This window comes from Myiozetetes cayanensis, unplaced genomic scaffold (genome assembly GCF_022539395.1).
Source record: "Myiozetetes cayanensis isolate MyiCay16 unplaced genomic scaffold, myiCay2020 scf4, whole genome shotgun sequence".
NCBI classification, from domain to species: Eukaryota; Metazoa; Chordata; class Aves; order Passeriformes; family Tyrannidae; genus Myiozetetes; species Myiozetetes cayanensis.
The window spans coordinates 41,996,212-42,017,428 of record NW_026087631.1 but is presented as its reverse complement, the minus strand read 5'-3'; the positions used below and the strand labels follow the sequence as shown (position 1 = coordinate 42,017,428).

General features: G+C 42.2%; 1 protein-coding gene across 2 annotated transcripts; it reads right to left on the bottom strand.

Annotated features, from left to right (window-relative positions):
- Positions 1-17,923, bottom strand: ZNF131 (zinc finger protein 131). 2 transcript variants are annotated; one of them, XM_050330018.1, is made up of 8 exons: positions 17,798-17,923; positions 13,297-13,435; positions 12,462-12,563; positions 11,329-11,473; positions 9,185-9,545; positions 8,860-9,082; positions 5,008-5,138; positions 1-970 (listed from the first exon to the last, which is right to left on the bottom strand). In XM_050330018.1, exons 2-8 carry the CDS (start codon positions 13,418-13,420, stop codon positions 308-310), a joined length of 1,749 nt encoding a protein of 582 aa, XP_050185975.1. In that variant the 5' UTR covers positions 13,421-13,435; positions 17,798-17,923; the 3' UTR covers positions 1-307. The 2 variants fall into 2 exon arrangements, with proteins under 2 accessions (XP_050185975.1, XP_050185977.1); XM_050330020.1 differs by lacking the exons at positions 12,462-12,563; positions 13,297-13,435; positions 17,798-17,923 and adding an exon at positions 11,583-11,607 and having other exon boundaries at positions 8,860-9,545.
- Between the last annotated feature and the right edge of the window lie 3,294 nt (positions 17,924-21,217).

The window sequence follows — 21,217 nt, the reverse complement described above, 5'->3', positions numbered from 1 at the left end:
GGAAAAGAGGTGAAATTACTCTTACATATATCCAGGGATGATGTGACACAGGCTATTCATTGCTAAAAACCTCACAAAGCTGTCCGTGTCTTTGGTAGTTTCTGTTCCATGGCATTACATGAATGGGAAAGTTATTTTTCACATATGAGAGAAGTGTAGTTGTATATGAAGAAAACTGGTCCACTTGGTCCAGCTTCCTAAGGACAGCATATTGGAAAGGTGACCAATGACAGTTCAAAAACCAATGTAAAAGTTAACAAAAATAATTTTGTATTTCATTCCTAAACCTGCAGTGTCATTATTTGTCCTAGTCATACACCTTTTCATTCTGTGTTTCCACTAATTGTTGAGTTTTTAAGTCTTCAGCTTGTTCATGATTTTCCATATCTGTATCATCTACTTGACTAGTTTTATTTTCTTCTGCTTCTCCTTGATCAACACCTTCATATTCTACTTGTTCAAGGTCTGTTCCATCTATAAGTTCTGCCTGTACTTCTTCCATCTGTATTTGATTTACATGCCCAACGTGTAACTGCTCCATGTGAACTGCAGCATTTTGTTCAGTCTGAATGTGTTCAATTTCCAAGTAACTAATTTGCACCTGTTCTTGCAGTTCCTCCATCTGTGTGCCTTTCACTTGATTGTCCTGTATGAGATCCTGGTGCATCTGTTCCACAGTTACCTGTGCAGGATCCACTTGTACCTGAATTACTGGTAGGACATGGACTTGCTCAACTTGTTCTATTATAGTCATTGATGTTACTGGTTCAGCTTCCATAGCTTCCACTGGAAGAACTTCTTCTGTCACTATTTGTTCTGAAATATTGTGCATGTCTTTGAGATGCCTTCTCAGCTCACTGCCTTGCATAAACCACAAATCACATAAGGTACAGTGGTTGGGTTTGTCACCGGTATGTATTACCAAATGATTTTTAAACTGATCCCAGCTGTTAAACACACTGTTACAAACCTGAAACAAAAGATACAGTATGTTAAACAGTGCAAACAGAAATATAACAAAGTATAGTGCCTCTCTGAGATCATGGCTTCACATAGTGTGGCTTCTTGCTAATTAGATTAAGAAAGCCAACCATGTATGTTAGAGGTAAAAGATGAGAAGTAAGCTTCAGACAAACAGAAGACTTAGTATTTATTTATTGATTTTTTAAGAACGGTGAGCTACTTTGAGTTGTGCCTGCACAGGATACTTACAAAGTTTGCAAGTCAGTATTTTAAGAAAAAAAGTGAAAAATTAAAGAGAAAAATTAAAGAAAAATTTATCCAAGACCTGCTGCCATTTTTTCAGGCTGAAGAGATACTAGTCTACATTCACAACATCTATGAGAGGATGAGGAAATTTAGACAAAGCTATGACATGAAGTAATTAGACCGAAGGGTCACCAGTTGTAAGACACTGGATTATTGTATTAATTATTGGCTCGGACCAACTCAAGTGTGTGTGTGGGGTGGGAGGGTGGGCAGAGAAGGGAGATGTTGAATTTCACAGAGGTGAGCTGATGCCATATCCCACATGTGGCAGGCTCTTGGAGCCTCCTGGGGCAGCCCTGGAGCAGCTGTCAGTCCCTGGACAGGGGGAGCACTCCCCCACACATCTTGGAACCTCTAGGCCAGCCACAGATTGTCTGGCACAACAGGGGCCCCACCTGGGGGTGGGCGTTGCCACGGGGGGCCAGAGCAAATAGAAACAGCAACATGTGCTCTCCATGCTGTTTGAGCCCAGCCACCTAGGACATGTGGGAGCTGGACTCTCACCTGACTCTGGTGTAAGCTATAATTCTCCTTTTCCTCTCTCTTTCTTTACTTCTTCTAATCTCCTTTCTTAACATTTTGGATAGCTTGAGACCAGATGGGTTGGATTTTGCTAAGCTATATGGGTTAGCATGTGCTAAGTCAATGCTTTGTGAAATGCTTTATTTCGGTTGAATGTTACCCTTTGAACTTTTGCCAAGTACTCTTTATTTCCTAAACTTTAGCAGTAAAAGTACCCCCTGAAAAAATGTGTGCAGCTTTTCTCCTTTGCACTGTCCCTTAAGGTGTTAAAAGAACCAAGGACTCTTCCAATAATCTGAAGGGCAGATACTGTTGGAGCCTTGCACATTTTTGAAGTAACACCCCTTTGGTGAGCTCATAGCTCGGGGCCAGGCTCTTACACCAGTACAAAACAGTATGTTCTGTGCAGCTCCTAGGTACAACTTTGTGTTATACATGTAGGTAAGTGAAAAAATACAACTCCTGACTATAAAACAAAATTACGAGATTATGAATGGCAATCCTAAAAGTGAGGAACGAACTAACAATATGCAACTTAACACTGCAAAGCTGTATTATGAAGACATGGGGAGTGGCATAAAAGCAAAACAGTCTTCTCTGTTGAGAGCAGCTAAAGAAGCTGTAAAAAGATTTGATGAGCAAATTTATGAATAAATAGAGGTGGGGAATTGTAATGAGTAGTAGTGGTTTAATTTACTCATCAAATTAGTAATAGTGGCTTACTCATTAAACTGTAGTGCATGTTATATTCTTATATATATATGTCATTATAATCACTGTTCTGTTACAGGTAAGAAACTGTAAGTTGTAGAATGGTTCATTAATCTATCAGCATTGTAAGCTGAAAAAGCATGAAGTTTGCAGTTCTAAAGCTAGAAAGACAAACCATTGTGCCTTGTTAAGTAAATACTTTTGTATCTTATTTTTCTAAAAGGCTTATTGTCTTACAACACGCATCAAGTAACGAAAGAAAGGACAAGGATTGAAGAGTCAGGAACTGAAATGATACAGAATATCTAAGATGGACATCTGGAGATGCCTGCACGCCAGGCCTCAAGGTCTAGGGACTGATTGGAACTATGGGAGGAGAAAGCACCAGGCAACCGAAGCGAGAATGCAGAGAGGCCAACCAGAATCAGACCTGCAAAGCTCAGATCCAATAGAAAAACAACAAGTGACAATGGGAGGGAAATTGATAAGGGAATAAAAGTTCCTGGTTTTGTTCACTGCGCTTGCGTGCCGTGAGTGGAGCAGGAGACTCCCCGGCCGCCCAGCATGCTGTTTTGCTTATTTGCATTTTCTATAACTCTTCAATAAATTTTTATTACTATATTTCAACTCAGTTTCATTTTACTTATAACAGTAAGGAATGTTACTCTCACATTCAGAACAAACTTATCTTTAAGACAAAGGTCTGCTACAGACTAGCATAACAACTAAATGCTATAACATCATCAGTGAAACTTCTGATTAAATGATTTAATTAGAAACCCAGATTTAGTTAATCTTCTGCTTAATTGAATGCTTTCTGTGAATAAGATCACTTGCTCTTTTGGAACAAATAAAGCCAATATCCAGCAGTTTTCTTTTACATTACGCAGTTTAACCTCAAACTGCAGCCATTCTGTGAAATGATTAAGATGAGAGCCTTAAGTGAAAGGTGAGAGAAAGAAGGAGAGGGGGGCTTGAGCAGGGGAAGAGACTTAGGGATTCGTAGGGTGGGGAGAGATGGGAGTAGGGAGAGAGGGGAAAATAAAGAGGGAAAGAAGAGAGCAAGGAAAAGAGTAGGGGAAGGTGGCAGGAGAGGGGAGAAGAGCAAGAAGGAATGAGAGAGAAGGTGAAAAAAGTGGGGACAGAGGAAAAAAAAGGGGAAAGAGGAAGAAGGAGTGGGGAGGAGGGGAGAATCATGTGAAAGAGCATGAGAGGGAGAGGCAGAGATCAAGGCAGTGCATGTGAGAGCATGAGAACTTGCAGGAGAGCAGGACGGAGCAAAAGAAAAGCATGTGTGAGATTGCTGCAGCAGTGAGGCAGCAAACAAAAATGCTACAACCAACTTCAACTCTTTTATTTTCTAGCTCTTCAGAATTTCTTTTTAAAATAAGTAAAATTTATCTGACCAGCTTTTCAAATGACAGTTACGTACAGTGACCAAGTACCCTAACAACCTCTACAGCATTTACTTTGCTTAAAAGACATTACAGATTGCCAGTGATGCATTTGAATTTTTTTTTTTAGCTTTTTGTAGATTTTAAAGTAGCTGTATAGTAAATACAGATTTTTAGTACAACTGTATAGTCTGTCACTTTAGAATAGTAGTTTACACTCACTAAATGCTATTTCCCCATTTCATATCAAGTTTTCTACATTCTTTAGGCTTGTTGAGGTTCCTTTCAACACAGAATTGTAGAAGACATGTTCTGATTAAGAATATTTGCATCCCAGACCTGAACAACAAGACACCATCACAGTCCAGAACCTTGGAGAAGCTCCAAAGATAGTATGTGTCGTGAAAAAGAGGAAGATGAGGAAGAAAGGGGTCTCAGGACCCTCAACTCAGTTTCTGGAGAGGCATGATGGGGGCAGGTTTGGGGAGGAACTGGGGGGCAGATAATTCTGGGATTGGATGGACAATACTGTAAAATTGTAGAACCACTGGACACAGCACACATGCATGTTTTCTGTACTCCCATGCTCAGAAGGCCTTCATTAAAGACCTGCTCTATTATCTTATCTCTACTAAATTTGCCTTGGGTTTTTTTGGCTCCCAGTCTTTAGGTAACACCAGCATAAGTTGGAATTACTTTCCAGACAAAGTCAGGATGTTTGGTATCAAACAGAATAATAATAATAAAATAGAAAATGAAGTACTATTTTGTATTTTGAACTTTAGTGAAGTGTGCTCAGAAGTGGGAAGGGCCTAGGTCAGTGCATCAAGAACCTTGAAAAGGAAGCAGAAAGACCAGTAGAAGGCAGCCTACCCGTAAGAATCTCTCTGTAAGTATTATGAGGCTCCACATCAGTAATTCCACATTTTAAAATGGAGCTACTTAGATATAAGAATTTATCTGCATGTTGTGTTTGAATGTAATCTTTATATTTATTTTACTGAAGTAGCTCTTGGAGACGTAAGGCCACTCTCCTTGCCTTGTTCAGTTCTCCCACTCCCTCAAAGGAGGGAGATATCTAGCCTGGGATTCTGCTACTTCCATTACCCACCTGACACTCGTAGAGCTTCTTTCTTCCCTTTTTGGCTCCAGCTCCAGACTGACAGGCTGTCAGGTGACATTTGAGTGTGCTATTCCTAGCAAAACGTTCATGGCAGTTTGGACATTCAAATGGTTTTTCACCTGTTAAAAAAGACACAAGGATTTGTAAGTGTATAAAATCACCCAGTCTTCTGTCAGGTCTCTCTTCTTCCCCTTTCTCCCTCTTGTCAAGGTTGATAAATATACTGTAAAGACGTGGCCAGCTGGATTATTCTGGAGAAGAAGAGATGGATATGCCATGCAAAAGGGTAAAAAAATTAATGTGGAGTCATAATTCTCATTTGGAAGAAAATCAATTACCAGTACCATTTAGGGTGCATTTTGCTTTTGTGAAAATTAGTTTAATGGAAATTAAGATTACTATTCCAACAAAGTCTCTTAAAGAAATAGCAGCCTTTTCTCACTTTTCATCTGATAATTGTTACAATTAAAAGATCAACATTAGTAAATGTACAAAGTGACACATTAAAGAACTATTTAAATAATATAAACTTTTATTTTTAACAACAGTAACAGTTTATGCTTGAGAGCTGAAACTAAGCTCCAGAAAAAGAAGCTGGCCCACAATGAATAAGGAAATAACAATCCATTAGTGTCATAACAAACAAAACCCCCCTTCCTCTCCTAAAATACAGTGAAAAGAAAGCACAGAGGGACATAAATGGGCACAAGCAAGATAACATTCCTTTCAGTTGGCCACTTCCTTTTAACGATGGTATCAAACACAGAAGCCAGCTAAGGACAGCAGCAGAGGAGGCTGAAAACAGATCTTTTTATCATCTAAAGCAGTGTACTATCATCAAGTAGTAATGAACAAAAGGTCTCTCTTCACTAATTCCACCACGCACAAACACACTGAAAGTCAAGCAAATTAAATTACAAGAAAACTGGAAGAGTGTGTTTCTTCTGGAAGTCTGATAATTAACCTGCGGAGGTACAACATCACTACTGAAACGAACTCCAAAAGAGCCATTTCAGTGAATACCATAAGAATCTATCCTAGTTAGTTTAAATGCCTGCATTTTCAGGAATGCAGTAGTTACTGGATATTGAGGCGGAAAGCAAATAAACCCACATCTTCAGAAATATTCAAAAGTTCCTAATTATCTTTTCAAAAGAAATCCACAATCCTCACTTAAAACACCTGAAAGCTAGACAAAGATGTTTAAATGACCAGAACCTTGCCCTCAATGGTTACAAAAGGATACATTTTTGGACACTTGTAAGAGTAATGCAGAAGATGCTGAACTGCTTTCAGTTTTGCAGATCAAAAATCATGAACTTTGCCCAAGCAACTAACTGGGTTGGAATTAGATGATCTTCAAGGTCCCTACTAATGTAAACGTGTCATTCTACAATAGTACAGAGCAGGGGAATACCTACGTGGATGAACAAGGAGCTTCTGGACAAACTGAAACACAAAAAGGAAGCCTACAGAAGCAAGGACAGGTATCCTGGGAAGAATACAGAGAGGTTGTCTGAAGAGACGGGGATCAGGTTAGGGAGGAAAGCTAAAGACCGCATAGAATTAAATCTGACCAGGGACACCAAGGGCAACAAGAGAGGCTCCTCTAGGTATGTGGGTGATAAAAAGACTAGGATAAATGTGGGCGCTCTCCAGAGACAAATGGGAGACCTGGTTACCTGGGACATGGAGAAAGCTGCAGGTCCTGAGGGAGCTGGTGGAGGAAGCCACTATCCATGAATTTCAAAAAGGTTTGGCAGCCTGGTTAAGTTCCCACTGACCAGAAAAGCAGAAGCATAACCCTTTTAAAAAAGAGAAATAAGGAAGACCCAGGGAACTACAGGCCAGTCAGTCTCACCTCTGTGCCCAGCAAAATCATAGAGGAGATCCTCCTGGAAACCATGCTGTGAAGACAGGCTGAGAGCATTGGGGTTGTTCAGCCTGGGGAAGAAAAGGCTTCAGGGAGACAATACAGCACCTTCCACTATTTAAAGGGGGCCTACAGGAAGGCCGGAGACAGACTTTTTACAAGGGCATGAAGTGATACAACAAAGGGGGAATGGCCTTCACCTGAAAGACAGTAGGTTTAAGTAAAGATGCTAGGAAGAAATTGTTTACAGAATTCATTCAGAAGTTAATGAGGCACTGGAACTTCAGAGAAGTTGTGGATGCCCCATGCCTAGAAATGTTCAAGGCCAGGTTGAATGGGGCTCTGAGCAACATGGTCCAGTGGAAGGTTCCATAGTCTGGTCCCAGGGGTGTAACCAGATGATATTTAAGGTCCCTTCTAAACTAAAACATTCTGTGATTCCATTTCTGCCGCAGTGACTATTTTCATGTAATTTCTGGCGTAGTGAACGATCAAACGCAGGATCAAATACTTTTTAGTTCATTTTGTCCCAGGCCTTTCAGTTTCATTTTAGCATTCAACCAGTGCTATACAGAATTCAGAAAGCCTGTGACTGAATGGGAGTTTTTGCACTGACCTGAGGAGTTAAATGGTGGTATCTGTTTTGATTTTAAGCTTAAAGCTTTGGAAAATGCTAAACTGGAAGTAATTAGATTACATGTTAGACGTATTAGATCAATATATATTTATAAAGTATTCTGTACCTTCTGTGATATGGTAACTTCCTTTGAACCCAAAATACTTTTTTGCAAGAGAAAACAACATATACACACTTTGGGTTAATCTGGTTATTTGCCACAAACTGTTTCCTGAAAAGATTTTTGTTAAGTAGCTTGTATTGGGATTGCTCGTAATGGACAAACACTCCCTGCTTCATAGGGTATAAGGATTTGCCAAAAACTATTTATAAACTGAACTTTTGAGAGGCTATTTGGAATAGACTGGACATTGCCATATATCAATACTCAGCAGTCCCATACACAGATACATTTTAATTAAATTAAGACATTCTAATTAAAAGACTTTAAGAAGCTGAAAAAGAAATAGAGCTGCTACCCTCCATTAATTTTTTACTGATGATTCATGACTGACATATTAAACAAAAACATGTGGAAGATCAAGACCACATTTATATTACATTCAGAGTTATCTGTGTCATGTTCAGTATCTGTTCAGATAGCAGACTTTTCAGTGAGATGAAGTAACATCCCATACTATAGGGAAGAAAAAAGCAGCACAAGTCACTTTGTACTCAAAAAATTCTATCTAGATTTCAAAGAGGCAGATTTCACAATCCAAAAGTATACTAGAGTGACTAGAAATGTTCTGCTCTTCTCAGTGGTTTTGCTTCATTAACAAAGAAAATTCAAATCACAGATGAGGTATCAAGAGCAAGGATAAAACTTTCTAAACAAGATGGTACAAGAGAAAATTTTTTGAGGATATTTTATATCTAATGCACTAATAGGCATTTGCTAAGAAGGTCTGTAAGATAAAGAAACTCTCCAGACTGTATTCCACACAGAAGCTCATGATCAGATCATATTTCAACAGAAACTTTTATCAGAAAATTCTGAAAATAAAAGTAGCTCAGTTTGGTACTTATGAAGAAAGGAACATGCCTTAAGAAGGTATTTTGAAAAAAAATCTTTAAGATTTAGTAGACTTGACAGAGAAGCTTCATTAGTGCCTTCTTTTTTTAGGTGCATATTTTTAATCATCTCAATCCCTCAAAAGTTTACATCAATGGAAAACAAAAAACAAACAAAAAGACATACCAGCGTTTTAGTTGTAACTAGAAGCCAAGTATTTCTAGCACTCAGGAATCATGTGTTGTCTTCAGCATATTCTCTATTTCCCCAAAACATGCAAAGCCCCAACATGTGAGAGCAAAGGCCACAAGCCCCGGACTGTCGCAGTGCTCTTACCTGTGTGCTTCCGCAGGTGCTCTTTGAAATGTCCAAAGTGGTCAAACTGCTTATCACAGTACTGGCATACATGTATTTTCTTGCCAGGTCTTTGCTTCTTGCTGGCACCACCTTCATCAAGGTGGTAACAGGTGAGGTGCTGTTTCAAAGCACTCTCTCGTAGGTATCTTTTATTGCATATGTCACACTTGTAATTCTCAGTAGAGTGTGTTTTCATGTGTTCCTTAAAATGGTAAAACAATTTAAATGAACGGTTACATTTCTCACAGTGGAATAAATTGTTCATGTGTGACAGCTGAAGTTCCACAATTTCAATACCTTCTACCTGTTTGCACGAGGGATCAGTTGCACTATCACCTTCTTCTTGGATCTGGCATTTTCTCTCTCCCTGACGATACTTGCTGGTGATGTCTGCCAAAAGAGCCAAAGCAGATTCATCTGATGTACCTGTTGTCTGTATGTACTTTATGGACTGCTCTGCAGAAGCTACTTCTTCAAGTGTTTCAATGCTGTCTTCCACTTTCATCGCCCCTTCAGCAATCTCAACCTCAATTTCAACAGGCTCTGATTCTGCAGATGGCAGTGTTTCTGTGATAACATTAGAGGTTTCAGCAATCTTCCTCTTTTTTGGTTTATTTTTACCTTGCGCTTCATTTGATTCTAAGAGTGATGAATTTTCTTTGTTCCTGAAAAGCATTTGCATAAACATAGTTAAGATCCATAAGCACTGATACAGGAACTCCTGCCTAGTAATGAGCTTCTGCACCCAATACTCTAGCCATTTCTCATAGTTGAGTGATGAATGACCACTTAATCTGTGTGCAAGTCAGAAGCTCATTTGTCCTTCATCTACACTCCTTAGTGTAGTAAAATAGCACGGTTAAAGCTGCTAAGGTGTTTTAAGTAGCTCTGCTCAAATGACACAAAACACCTATCAAGAAGAGAGGCCAGTTAACCTAATGACAGAGGCTTATCTAAAAAAATGGTGAAGTTCTGTACTTGGAAAGAAAACTCCCCCAAAAGAAAGAGTTCTTTGGCCTGCCTACTCAGAAATAAGGTTCAAGTCCCTCCTATGCTCTTCAATTCTTAAGCTCTGAGTGTGTGCAGCTTCCTGCAGTGCTTAGAGCTTGTTAGAAAACACTACAGCTGTGACTTGACACAATGGTTATCACAGCATCTTGTATTTCAGGAAGGTACACAGCTAACAGCTGAGATAAAAGTCAGCAGAATGAGCATCCTAGTTTAATTTTCTGGGCTTGAACACAACCCTCAGTTCTGTTGCTGTTCTCCCTACATAACACACACTCAACCCTCCTTCCTACAAAATGTCAGAGATAGCATGTCATCTCAAACATAGATAGAACTGAGCAGGTTAGTGCTTTCAAGTCACCAACAGCACTTCTGTGCTGCAGGTTTAATTACTGATTAACAGTTTGGAAAATGAGTGGGTATCTCCCCTCAAACAGACTGACTGGGGTAAGCCGTGCTTTTTCCCTCCGTTGCAGCATGATGAATCCTTACACATAATGTACTCCCTACTACTTCCACGTTTTATAGTAATAGGAGACAAGACTTGGCCCAATATCTCCAAGTCATATGTCAGAGATATGTGACTAATGATACAGTGCAGGACACAGTTTATCAAAGTGCACCTTACTCTAGTTACACACAGGGAAACAGAGCAGCTAAACTAAGTTTCATCTAGCCTGGATTTATGATGTCTACAAGATGATAGTTACATTGCACGTTACTGCAAGGAGCTCTGGGATTATGTACCAAAAGCTAGCAGTGTAGCATGTAGAAGGAATGAGAATGTGAGAGCACTTTGTGGAAGTGAAAGGGAAGAAAGGGGATGAAAAACGTCATGATGGGACTGGCATCCATTTTTCTCATGCTGAAGTTTGGCAATGGAGTACAGTTTCTGGTACAGGATAAAAGCTGCCACAGCAACAATTGATTAAATACTGAACCCACATAAAACTGACTACAACAGTCACATTCATTTAAGAAGTTTGAGAGGTTAGTTTTGCAGAAGTTTTAAGATCACTGCTTATTCTCTCAGAAATAGCAGAAAGCTGCATGAAATACAAACACCAGCACAAACTTGTTAATGTGTTCTGATTACCTGGGGCACATTGTCACTGTGCAGCCAGTTGTCAGTCAGGTGTGGGCCTTCAGGCAGCAGAAAGATCTGGTATCAGTTGCCACAAAGACATAGCCCTACAATTTTGGCAACATTTACGAGCCGTGTCACTTGCCATTGAGTTCGAGCCCAAAGAACGTGACGTTCTTTTTTCAGCCTGTATATTTCTGACATGTATGCCATAGTAGAAGAGTATATGGTCCTACAGAAGCTAAGGAGATTCCAGCCTAAGGAACAGCACTACAAAATACTGGCAGCCAGCTCTTACAAAAGGATTCTTAAGACTCTAGAAGTGTTGGGAAGAAAAAAGAGGCTGACGTGCTCACCTGATTTCAAGTGCTTTGATTGCTTCTAGCATCTGTAAATACTCAGCTGCTTTCCAAACATCATTTGCTTCTTCCTCACCTTGGACCATAAGTTTTGCTGTGTAAGTGAACTCAATTAGGTGACGAAATGCCATGTTACTTACACCTGTATACAGAAAAGAGAAACAACAGTTTCTTTCAGCAATTCCTCAGTCTCATCTACCTGATGAATCCTGCACACTTGCCTGCACACTGTTGTGATCACAGTACTATACCTCCAAGTTTCATGAAGATGACACCCTTAAAAGGCTCCACAGAACCACTGAATGGTTTGGGCTGGAGAACATAAAAATCATCTAGTTTCAACCTACTACAGAACAATGTGAACACTATGGAGTTATGCTCTGACAAAGATAAAAGGAAGAATAAGATGGACAAAAAACTCTTTGAATAATACATAGATTTAAACACAAAAAATGCTGTCTTTCAAGAGGTCGCTGAGCAGCAAGGTACTGAAGGCTGAAATACTGCTCCAGGAATTTGCTCCTTGCTTACCGCACACGTATTGCTCAATGTCTATCATGCTCTTGCATGCCAGCCAAGGCATCTGCCATTGGCCATCACTGTCAACCTTTTTCATCAGACCAGATAGGCTGTTCTCAGGGAAAAGATTTTATGTCACACTACTAGTCCTAAAAACATACACGATCTGCCTGACTTCCACTAGCCATATATTAGGGGAAAGAAAGGAAAAAAAATTTAAAAAGCACCCACATAATCTCACACTTTTTCTTCCAACAATTTAATTCAAGATTTTTTTTATTTTATTTTTGATTTTTCTTCAGGGGAAGTTTTTTTCAAGTGGTGATAGCTGTCTCAGAACAACTCAAGAAGTAGGATCTAGAAAGCTAATTGATATGACCAATCATGTCTAAGTGTTCAAGGCCAGGTTGGATAAGGCCTTGAGCAACCTGGTCTAGTGGGAGGTGTCCCTGTCCATGGCAGCGAGGTTGGGACTAGATGACCTTGAAGGTCCCATCTAACCCTTAACATTCTACGATTCTACGTATGTAGGCCTGTACCAAGGATGCTGTATTAATTACCAGCTTGAGCACACAACTCTGAATGTTTTTAAATTGTACAAATCAGATTACCTTCAATCTCCACCAAAGGCTCTTGAGTGAAATCTTGGAAGAATTTGTGGAAGAACTGGCTACAGGCAGCAAGAACAGCTTTATGAGCTTTGAAATGATGACCTGCAAAGAGAGACAAAAATTTTGGTTTAGGGTAACACCTTCCTCCCTCCAGAGTGCAGAATAAGTGTAGGTGCAGAAAAAGACCACCCAGTCTAAACAACTATTCCACTATTTCAGCAGCATATAGTCACTGTGTCTCCATAAAACATGGAATACTACTGCAGCTATCCTGTCCCATCTCTTGCAGAACCTCGGTGACATCTCTTACCTTGCTAAAGCTCTGCAACTCAACCAGATGGAGGACTCAGTCACACCAGTGTTTCTCTTTTCAGATATTTAAATTATGATATCAGATACCAGAGAAGCAAGAAGTAAATCTTATTTCAAGGTGTGGTTTGTTTTATTTAAACATTTATTTAATTTATTTCTATTTTACAGTATTTGTAAAAGTTCTCTGCATGCAAACAGTCAGCTCAAGTCAGAAAAAATATTTTAATGTTTTGGAAATCCTTAGACAGCATGTTAAGTATAGCACAGCAATTTCAAGGAAGGCTTCTATCTGAAAATATTTAGTCCTTTGTTTGGAAAAGCAGAGGCAAAATTCTTAATCACTGCTGGAGTCTCTGTTGACCCTGAGATTTTAAATGAAAGTCTGCAAGTAACTCACACACGGTGCAGAACCAGGAACTTGTCTGCAACTCAGTCTGACTCTGACCCGTGACAAACTCAACAGCATCCTAGCACAGCCTTCAGAATTCCCAGTATACCAGCTGGTTCTCAGGCCTGTACATACCATCAACAATCAGGGTGATATCTGTAAACTGGTCCTGCTCACGTTGTTCATTCAGTCGATCCAAAATAACTTTATAGTGTTCAGGGAATTCCTGGATACATTCCATCGTTTCCTCGGCTTCCATGGCAAAAGACCTGATCTGCAAAAAAATACAGTGTGAGAGTAAAAATACTGTGCCACTTGGTAAATACTGTGCACAGTCAGGTCTTCATACAGACATAAACTACCTAGAACTTTGCATGGACTATAAAACCAATGGAAATAACAAATTGTTCCGGTAACAGGTTTTTTTACCGGATGTGAGCTGACAGATAGGAAATGGCACAGTTACTGAGAGGGAATGTTGTCTTATTTAGACACATGAAAAAAACAGTCAAAGTGGGTAAGCGTATTTCTTTATCCTACTGTTGCAGCAAGTATCCACCATCCTCAAAGCAAATACTGCAGGAACGCAACATCTTCATGGCTAGTTATTCAAGACCACAGCAGGATAATATCAGAATCTTTATAAAGTTACTTCTCACCATCCCACCACTCCACCTGGTAGAAGAACAGTTCTTAAAAATTTCATATTTAAGTCACATTTTGCTCCTTGTGAACACAAGATGTTTACTTCCTTCAAGCATCCATGTAATCAAGCAGTAATTTTCAATTTCTAAGTATGCTGGAGTTGCCAGGGATTTCATTTACTGTCACACCCAAGCTTATTCATCCCTCCTACCTACACTTCTTCCCCTGTAAGGTGAAATAATCTTTGCCAGCCTTTCTAAAGAGACACATATGTAATCTGATGGCCCTTCCTCCTTTACTTATACAATAAGCATAGGTGGGTATAGCAGTCGCAGAGGATCTCGGACATAAAGAGGTTTAGCAGAACTCTCTGCCTGCAAATGAGATGCAGATGTCAGTCTGCTGCTTATGCAGAAGAACCTCAGGAGAGCATCCAAGTGCTTCAATGAAACCACTTCACAAATCACCCCCAGGCAAAATTACTTCATATCTGTGCAGCAACACTCATCTTCAACTCCCACATTAACACGGTTTACACTTAGAATGACACAGAAAAGAAGAATAATGGAGCTCCTGTTTTCACCACAAAACACACGCTTTCTTGCATCTCAGGAAAAACCGCCCACAGAGAAGTCATTTTGCCAAGAGAACGAAATAAGCAGAGAACAGACAACCACTTAGGGAAATCCAACTCCACCTGCTATTGCTGTGATGCCAACCAGGGAAATGTAGACAAAAATTGGATTTGTTACCTGGAGTGTAACAAGCCAATAATTAAACATTCCAGAGAGATACTGATTATCTGTTTCACAGTTGAGCAAGCCTGGGTGTCCTGTGGTATTCCACAAATCAAGCACACTATCAAAACTTTTTACTATTTTATATTACTATTTAACTGTATTACTATACATTATGGAGCTCCTGGTGGTCTAGTGGTAAGGGCGCGGCCCTGTCACCACCGAGGCCCGGGTTTGATTCCCGGTCAGGGCCACTCCCGGGCAGATGGAGCTCGTTAGCCCTTAAAAAGGCAACCCATCTACGTCCTGAGGACCTCGCTGCCACCGTCCAAGCTCGCTTGGCCCCGGCAGATGAACCTTAGGATTAAAGGGTGGGCTCAGTTCTGCGCACACTGTGTCTCACCTAAAAAATCCAATGCGCAGGCTGGAAGGTGGAAAGACCTTCCCCGGATCTTCGCTCGTGAAGACTGGCCATTATATATACATTATATTCCTCTGCATTTTAGCAAACAAAGAAATTAGTGTTCATTGGCTACAAATTACCTATTCTCTTATTCATTAGTATTTTATCTTCTACTGGTTAATGATCCTCTTGCTTCTCATGCTAATTAATCCACCTTCTCAGTCTTTCTCCTGAGTCCCTGGATTTCTTGGGTTGGTGGTCATAATCACTCCTTGGCAGAATTACCTTTTACCCAGTTGGAGCAGATTTCAGTGCAGTTGCTGAGTTGGCTTTATTAGTTTCTTCCTCATCTTGAGGTTTCTTCCCAATGTCCTTGTGGCCCGTAAATTCTGCATTCTTTGTGTCCATTGTAAGTGGGCATCCTTCTTCCCAAGCTTTGTTAACCTCCCTCTAGGTCTGAAATCACTGAAGTGTGTCCAGCCCTGAACCTTAACAAGGCAGTTCTACCAACAAGTAATTTGTTTTTCTAATGGCTGGACATCACTTAGAGCTTGTTGGCTGCTTTCTGTTTCACACATTAAATCTCCCTTCTCATTGATTAGGCTTGAATGTTTACAAAGATCAAACATCAAAGAACATCCTCTTGTAAGAAATTCTTACATATTCTACATTTTGCAACAGAAACACGTGTCAGGGTCTTCAAGGAGGCAGAGGAGACCAGCCTGCAGGGGAAGGTGAGGTGGATGCTGCTGCTGCAGTGACTGCACCTCATCTGTAATGATGGGTCTGAGACAGACAACCAGCAGCTCCTGCTTTCCTCCACCATCTGGCATTTCACATAAAGTCTCATGTGGGAAGCTGTCAGCCACTTCACTTTTTCACCCATTTCTGACACATCATAAAAGGGTAGATGACTTGCAGTTAGAAGCATAATCCCTTAAAACAAGCAAGTCTCCAACTCTCATGATTTCTACCTACCCAAATGTGTTTTAGTTTCAAATTGTTTGTTTAGAGGGATATCCCAAAAAACCCACTAAAACCTCAAAATAAGAGAGTAACGTCACCCTAGCAAATCCAAGATATTTTAAAAAGGGTTTTTTTCAGAACTCTTAAGAGTAAGGAGACATACAACTTATGTTAGCTAGTTCATTGTCATAAACTGTAGTGGTTTTGAGTCCAGGCCTTCCTTGGTAACCAGGTTGTAACCAAGTAACCAAGGCCATGTTCCCAGTATTCCATATGATTTTTACGTAAACAAGGGTACAAATAAGAAGGGAGAGGAAGCTCTCGCTCTCTTTCTTCCGGCAGACTGAATGCAAAGGTTCTTTGCTATCATTCTGCCCCGGGTGAAGGAGTGAGGCCTGGTGCGCCTGGTTGGCCTTGGGAAGTGGATAGTGCCGGCAGTTGTTGGTGCAGTTCTCTGCTATCTCGAAGAAAGCATTTGGTTTTTGTCCCTTTTTTCCCTTTTCCTTTCTTTTTCCCTTTTGGGGGATTCCCTGTGGGTGATACCTTGTATGTAATTCTAAATATATATATAAATGCGTGTTACTTGGAATTTGGTTTGGTTTGGGTTCTTTTGATTTTGTATAGTCTTTTTGGTCTGTCTGAGAGAGAGAGAGAGGGAAGGGTACAGTTTTTTCCCCTGTGGTCCAGGCATTTGGCTGGGAGCCAAGTCCAACCTGAGACATAAATTTACACAGAACTAGTAAGAAGCGTGAATTTACTGTGTATCCCAACGAAGTTGCAGCATTCATTGCATACTCTCATGTTAACAACTCGGTCATATTGCAGAAGAAAGCCAGACAGAACAGCTCATGTTCAGTAGGAGAACGACTGTTCCGGAGGAAGAAAGGTACAGCTGGGAAAACAGAACAGCTCAGGAAGATGGACAGAAGTGATACAAGTTCCCTCTTATGAGCGGGCTCACAGAAGAAGGATGGAGACTGGACTACTTCAGTTGTTCACCCAATTTTCTTGGAAGACTCGTTCAACTACCTTTGCAGTCCGTACTCCTTTCACGTCACAGCTTTTTATAAAACCACCTCAACGGAGACATATTATTACTACCACCCTCCTAGACTACAACAGGAACTCCTGGTATTTTAGGCAGCAGACATTTTCCAGCGCACGGCTCCCACAGGGCAGCTCGGCGGGGCTGATGCAGCGTGCCCAAACCACCGCCATTTTAGGCAAGGGGGGCCTGGGGCGTGTGCGGTGAAGCAGCAGCGATCCCTCGTGCACTGAACCGCACGTTTTTGCCCAGAGCCACCGCCCTGGTACGCGCCGCCGCCGTTCCCACTGTTTCCGTTCCCGTCCCTATTTCCGTTCCCGCTCCCTGATCCCGCACTGCGGGGCCGGCGCTGCGGCCCCCGCGCCCGCCAGGGGGCGCCACCGCCCCCCGCGCCCCGCCCGCAGCTCCCGCCGCCCGCGGGCTTCGGCCCGCGCGCCCCGCGGCCCCATTGGCGGGCGCTGCTGCCAGTCAGCGCGGCTCCCGCCAATTGCGAGGCGAGAGCCCGGCCCGCCCCGCGCTGAGGAGCCAATGAGCGGCCGCCGAGTGCCCGGAGCGGGCGAAGGCGGAAGGCCTGGCCCCTGCCCGGGGCCCGCCGGGCACGGTCGGTGCGGGCGCTGTGCTAGCGGCGCCCGCGGGCGCGGAGGGCCCGCGGGGGAGTCCTGGGGTGGAGCTCGACCGCCGCCGGCCCGAGCCGGGCGCTCCGCAGCGCCGCCGCCTCGTTAGTCCTTATTACGTCATCAAAGCGCGCATTAAATCGATCCCTTTTCAATTCCCGGCCGGGCCGCGGCCCGGCGGCGCGGTGCGCCGCGGGGTGGCGAGACGGTTCCGCCGGGGACTCACCGGGAACAGCTCCTCACCGCGCCGCTTCCCGCTTCGCCGCCGCCGCTTCCTGCTGCCCGGCACGCTGGAAAGGGGGCGCGCGCCGGCCAATCCCGACTCGCATTCCCGGCCTGCCCCGCGCTCACCTCACACGCGACAGGGCGCGCGCGCGGCGGGGGCGGGGCCCGGCGTCCCGGGGCATGCCGGGAGTTGTATTCCCTGTCTGCGCGGGGGGGATCAGGGACACAGAGCGGGGCAGTGAGTGCAGCTACCCTGCTCATACAGGGCCACCCCAAAGCACATTGCACAGCACTGCGTCCAGACAGCTCTGGAACAGCTTCAGTGTGGGAAACTCCACAACCTCTCTGGACAGCCTGTTCCAGTGCTTGGTCACTGCACAGTAAAGTTCTTCCTCGTTCAGTTTCTGCCCTTTGCCTCTTGTCCTATTGGTTGGCACCGCCGAGAAGGGCCTGTCTCCATCCTCTTGGCAGCTTCCCTGCAGATACTGACAGAAAACATATTGACTGAGGTCCCCTCTCAGTTGTCTCTTCTCGAGGCTGAACAGGTCCAGCTTCCTCTGCCTTTCCTCATAACAGAGATGCTACAGTGCCTTGATCAGTTTTGCAGTTCTACTTTGTTCCTCTAGCCGACAGAGAACGCCTGTGTCTCCTCTTCCATACGCACTTTGTAGTTGTATTGCAGTTTTTTATGTGAATGACCACTTTCCTTAGTGTAGAATGCCAGAACATTCTGGAAGGCATTCTGAGGTGGTGGGGCCCCATGCACCCTCGCAGACAGGACTCACAGTCATGAGATTCCCTTCAGCCCATGTCCCTCCCCTCTGCTATGGCGACACTCTTCCATGCAGTTCCCTAACACTGTCTTATTTTATAATTTAGATTGAAAGGTGCTCAAAATGAGTATCATGAAGTGGTGTCGAAATATGCAAGTGAAATACTGCCCAGCAAGGCTTCTGTTCCACTCTGTAGAACGCCACTTCTGTGGTGCCCAGCTTTGCCCCTTCAGCTCCAAGGCCTCCCAGCAGAGGAAGGAAAGGCCCAGGCAGCACCTCACAGCTCCCACGGAGCTCCTAAGTTATTTGGCTGACACACCTTAGGAGGAGACAGCAAGTGCCACCAGCCCCTCTGCCACCCTGTCTGAGTGCTGGTGATGGGAAACTCGGGCTTCTCTTCTAGGCCAGAGTCTCCAGAGGCACTCCTGGTCATCCAGGCTTCACACCCTGTCACCAGATGAAAATGTATTCATCCAAATAAACTAGTATAATAACTTATCAGAACAGACACAATGATCACCCCTTCGACAGCTTCTGTGTCAATGCTGACAACAGAAGAGCTTACACACACAGTAGCTCTGTGTTCTAATGAGCTCACCTGCGTTAATGCCTGCAAATGGACTTATTTGTGTATTACATCCCTTTTCCAAGGTGCCACACCCACACCATTACTTTTGCCATATTCTTCCTCCACTAAAAGGATTAATGTCTATGAAGTTAGGGCAGCTGTTCAGCATAGAAATCCTACAACATCAAACAAGCATAAGTAGTAGATATTTGGTCAAGTTCAAACTAATTTTTATATACTCTTTAACACACAGAGTCCTAAGACTCTGTGCAGCATTTTATAGTACAAGAAAGTTTTATCAATACTGATGGTTTGTAAAACAACATTAAAAAATGAAATTTATTTCCCTTTTATTTTTTTATATAATTATGTCCTTGCTAATGTAACGATACTACTTGTTCTTACTAGTAGATCTGCTCAGACAGTGGTTTTCAATCTAGGAGTTGCCTGCCACACCTGTTCTTGTTTTCTGGTACACAGCAGCACATTAACAACTTGATGCCTCCTGCATTAAAAAATATGTAAAAGTTTGGTTTAAACCACTGGAGATCTAATTTTTAGTTGAAGAACTGTATCTTCCAATAGCTTATAATTCAAATGAAAATATTGCTAAAGTTACCATTGTAGCAGAGTACAACACAAGAATTAAAAATTTCCATTCCAGCACCTTCTACCTATCCAGACAATATTGCTGACTTGCTTGTCTTTCACTATTGTGTGGTTTGTTCCGCCCATTTACTTTTTTTCCCATGGCATTTTCCACTGTGTTTCTTTTTTTTCCTATAGCTTCACCCATCTAATTTTACTGTGAGGTTAGATGGAAGCTTTTAACTGAACAGTTCATACTTTGTCCTAGTAGCTTTTCAAATAGAAAATTAGAACGATTAAGCTATAACTCTTGAGGTTCCCCTTTTCCTTTCTCAGAGATGGGTGTGCTGTTTCATAGCACTGCCTCTAGGATTTCTGAGAGTTATGTTACAAAAACACACAATTCAGTTGTAAATCTGAAAATTACCTGTTTTACAGTGCATTTTATTTACATGAGGAAGAACATGTTAGGCAAACATCCAGAAGTTTTCTATTAGTATCTCCAGTTCAACCTCTATTAGCCATTTATGTGGCTAAAAATTCCCTGTGCTTTTCTCCTTTTCCAGAATCACCTCAATGACACTGGAGAATCCTGCATTTATTAAGATAACCTGATAAGTCTTCTGGACATAACATTCAGCTGAGTTTGGGAAAGTTACTGAAGCAAACATGTTCTCTTCCAAGGCAGAGATCATCTGTCCAAACTGGGTATTGTGAGCCTCTCCTCTTCACAGGGGGAGCTGTGACGTAGCAATCATAGAAAAATTAATATTAAACTAATGGTAGAAAAGCGAGAATCATACATTCCCCTTCTTTAATAAAAGAAACACCTCTTTATCTGAATAAATGCAGGAATTCCTGAACTGCAGATGTGAAACCAAGAATTCAGAAGGTGTGTTTTTGTGCAGCAATGAGTAGATAACTATTTTCCAGAAGCAGTGACTCAGATAATAACTGAAGACCAAAAGGTACCATTAGCTTACCTAGTGCAAGGCTATCCACCTAGCAGCCTGTGACCTACACCCAGCTTGTTGAACAATTCTGCCTGGCTCCTCAAGTGGTTTTGAAAGCTGCTTAGTGCATTCACAGCACACCCAGATGTCCCACATCAGAACCAAATTATTCACCCAGACAGCTGCAAAATTCAAACAGCTGCAATGGGGCCTTTACTGGTCTCTTCTATTAAAAAAAATATTACGAAATCAACTGCTCATTCCTGTAATGTTATCAATCATTTGCAAGAAATCTTCTCTTTATCAGACGACTCAGCATGTCTCCATTGCACAATGACTTGTTCTGTGCATGAAAAGGCTTTACTGTCATGCCTGGAGCAAGCCAGATGTGTGCTGTTATGCAAGAGGAAAGCACTTCTGTAGAGCCCCTTTGATAGGTATGCCCAGGGAAAAAATACTAGTGCCTGTGTATAAAGTCTTATAGGACAATAAACATGGATTGTGCTTCTGACAGAGAGCTGTTCTGTTAATCCTCCTTA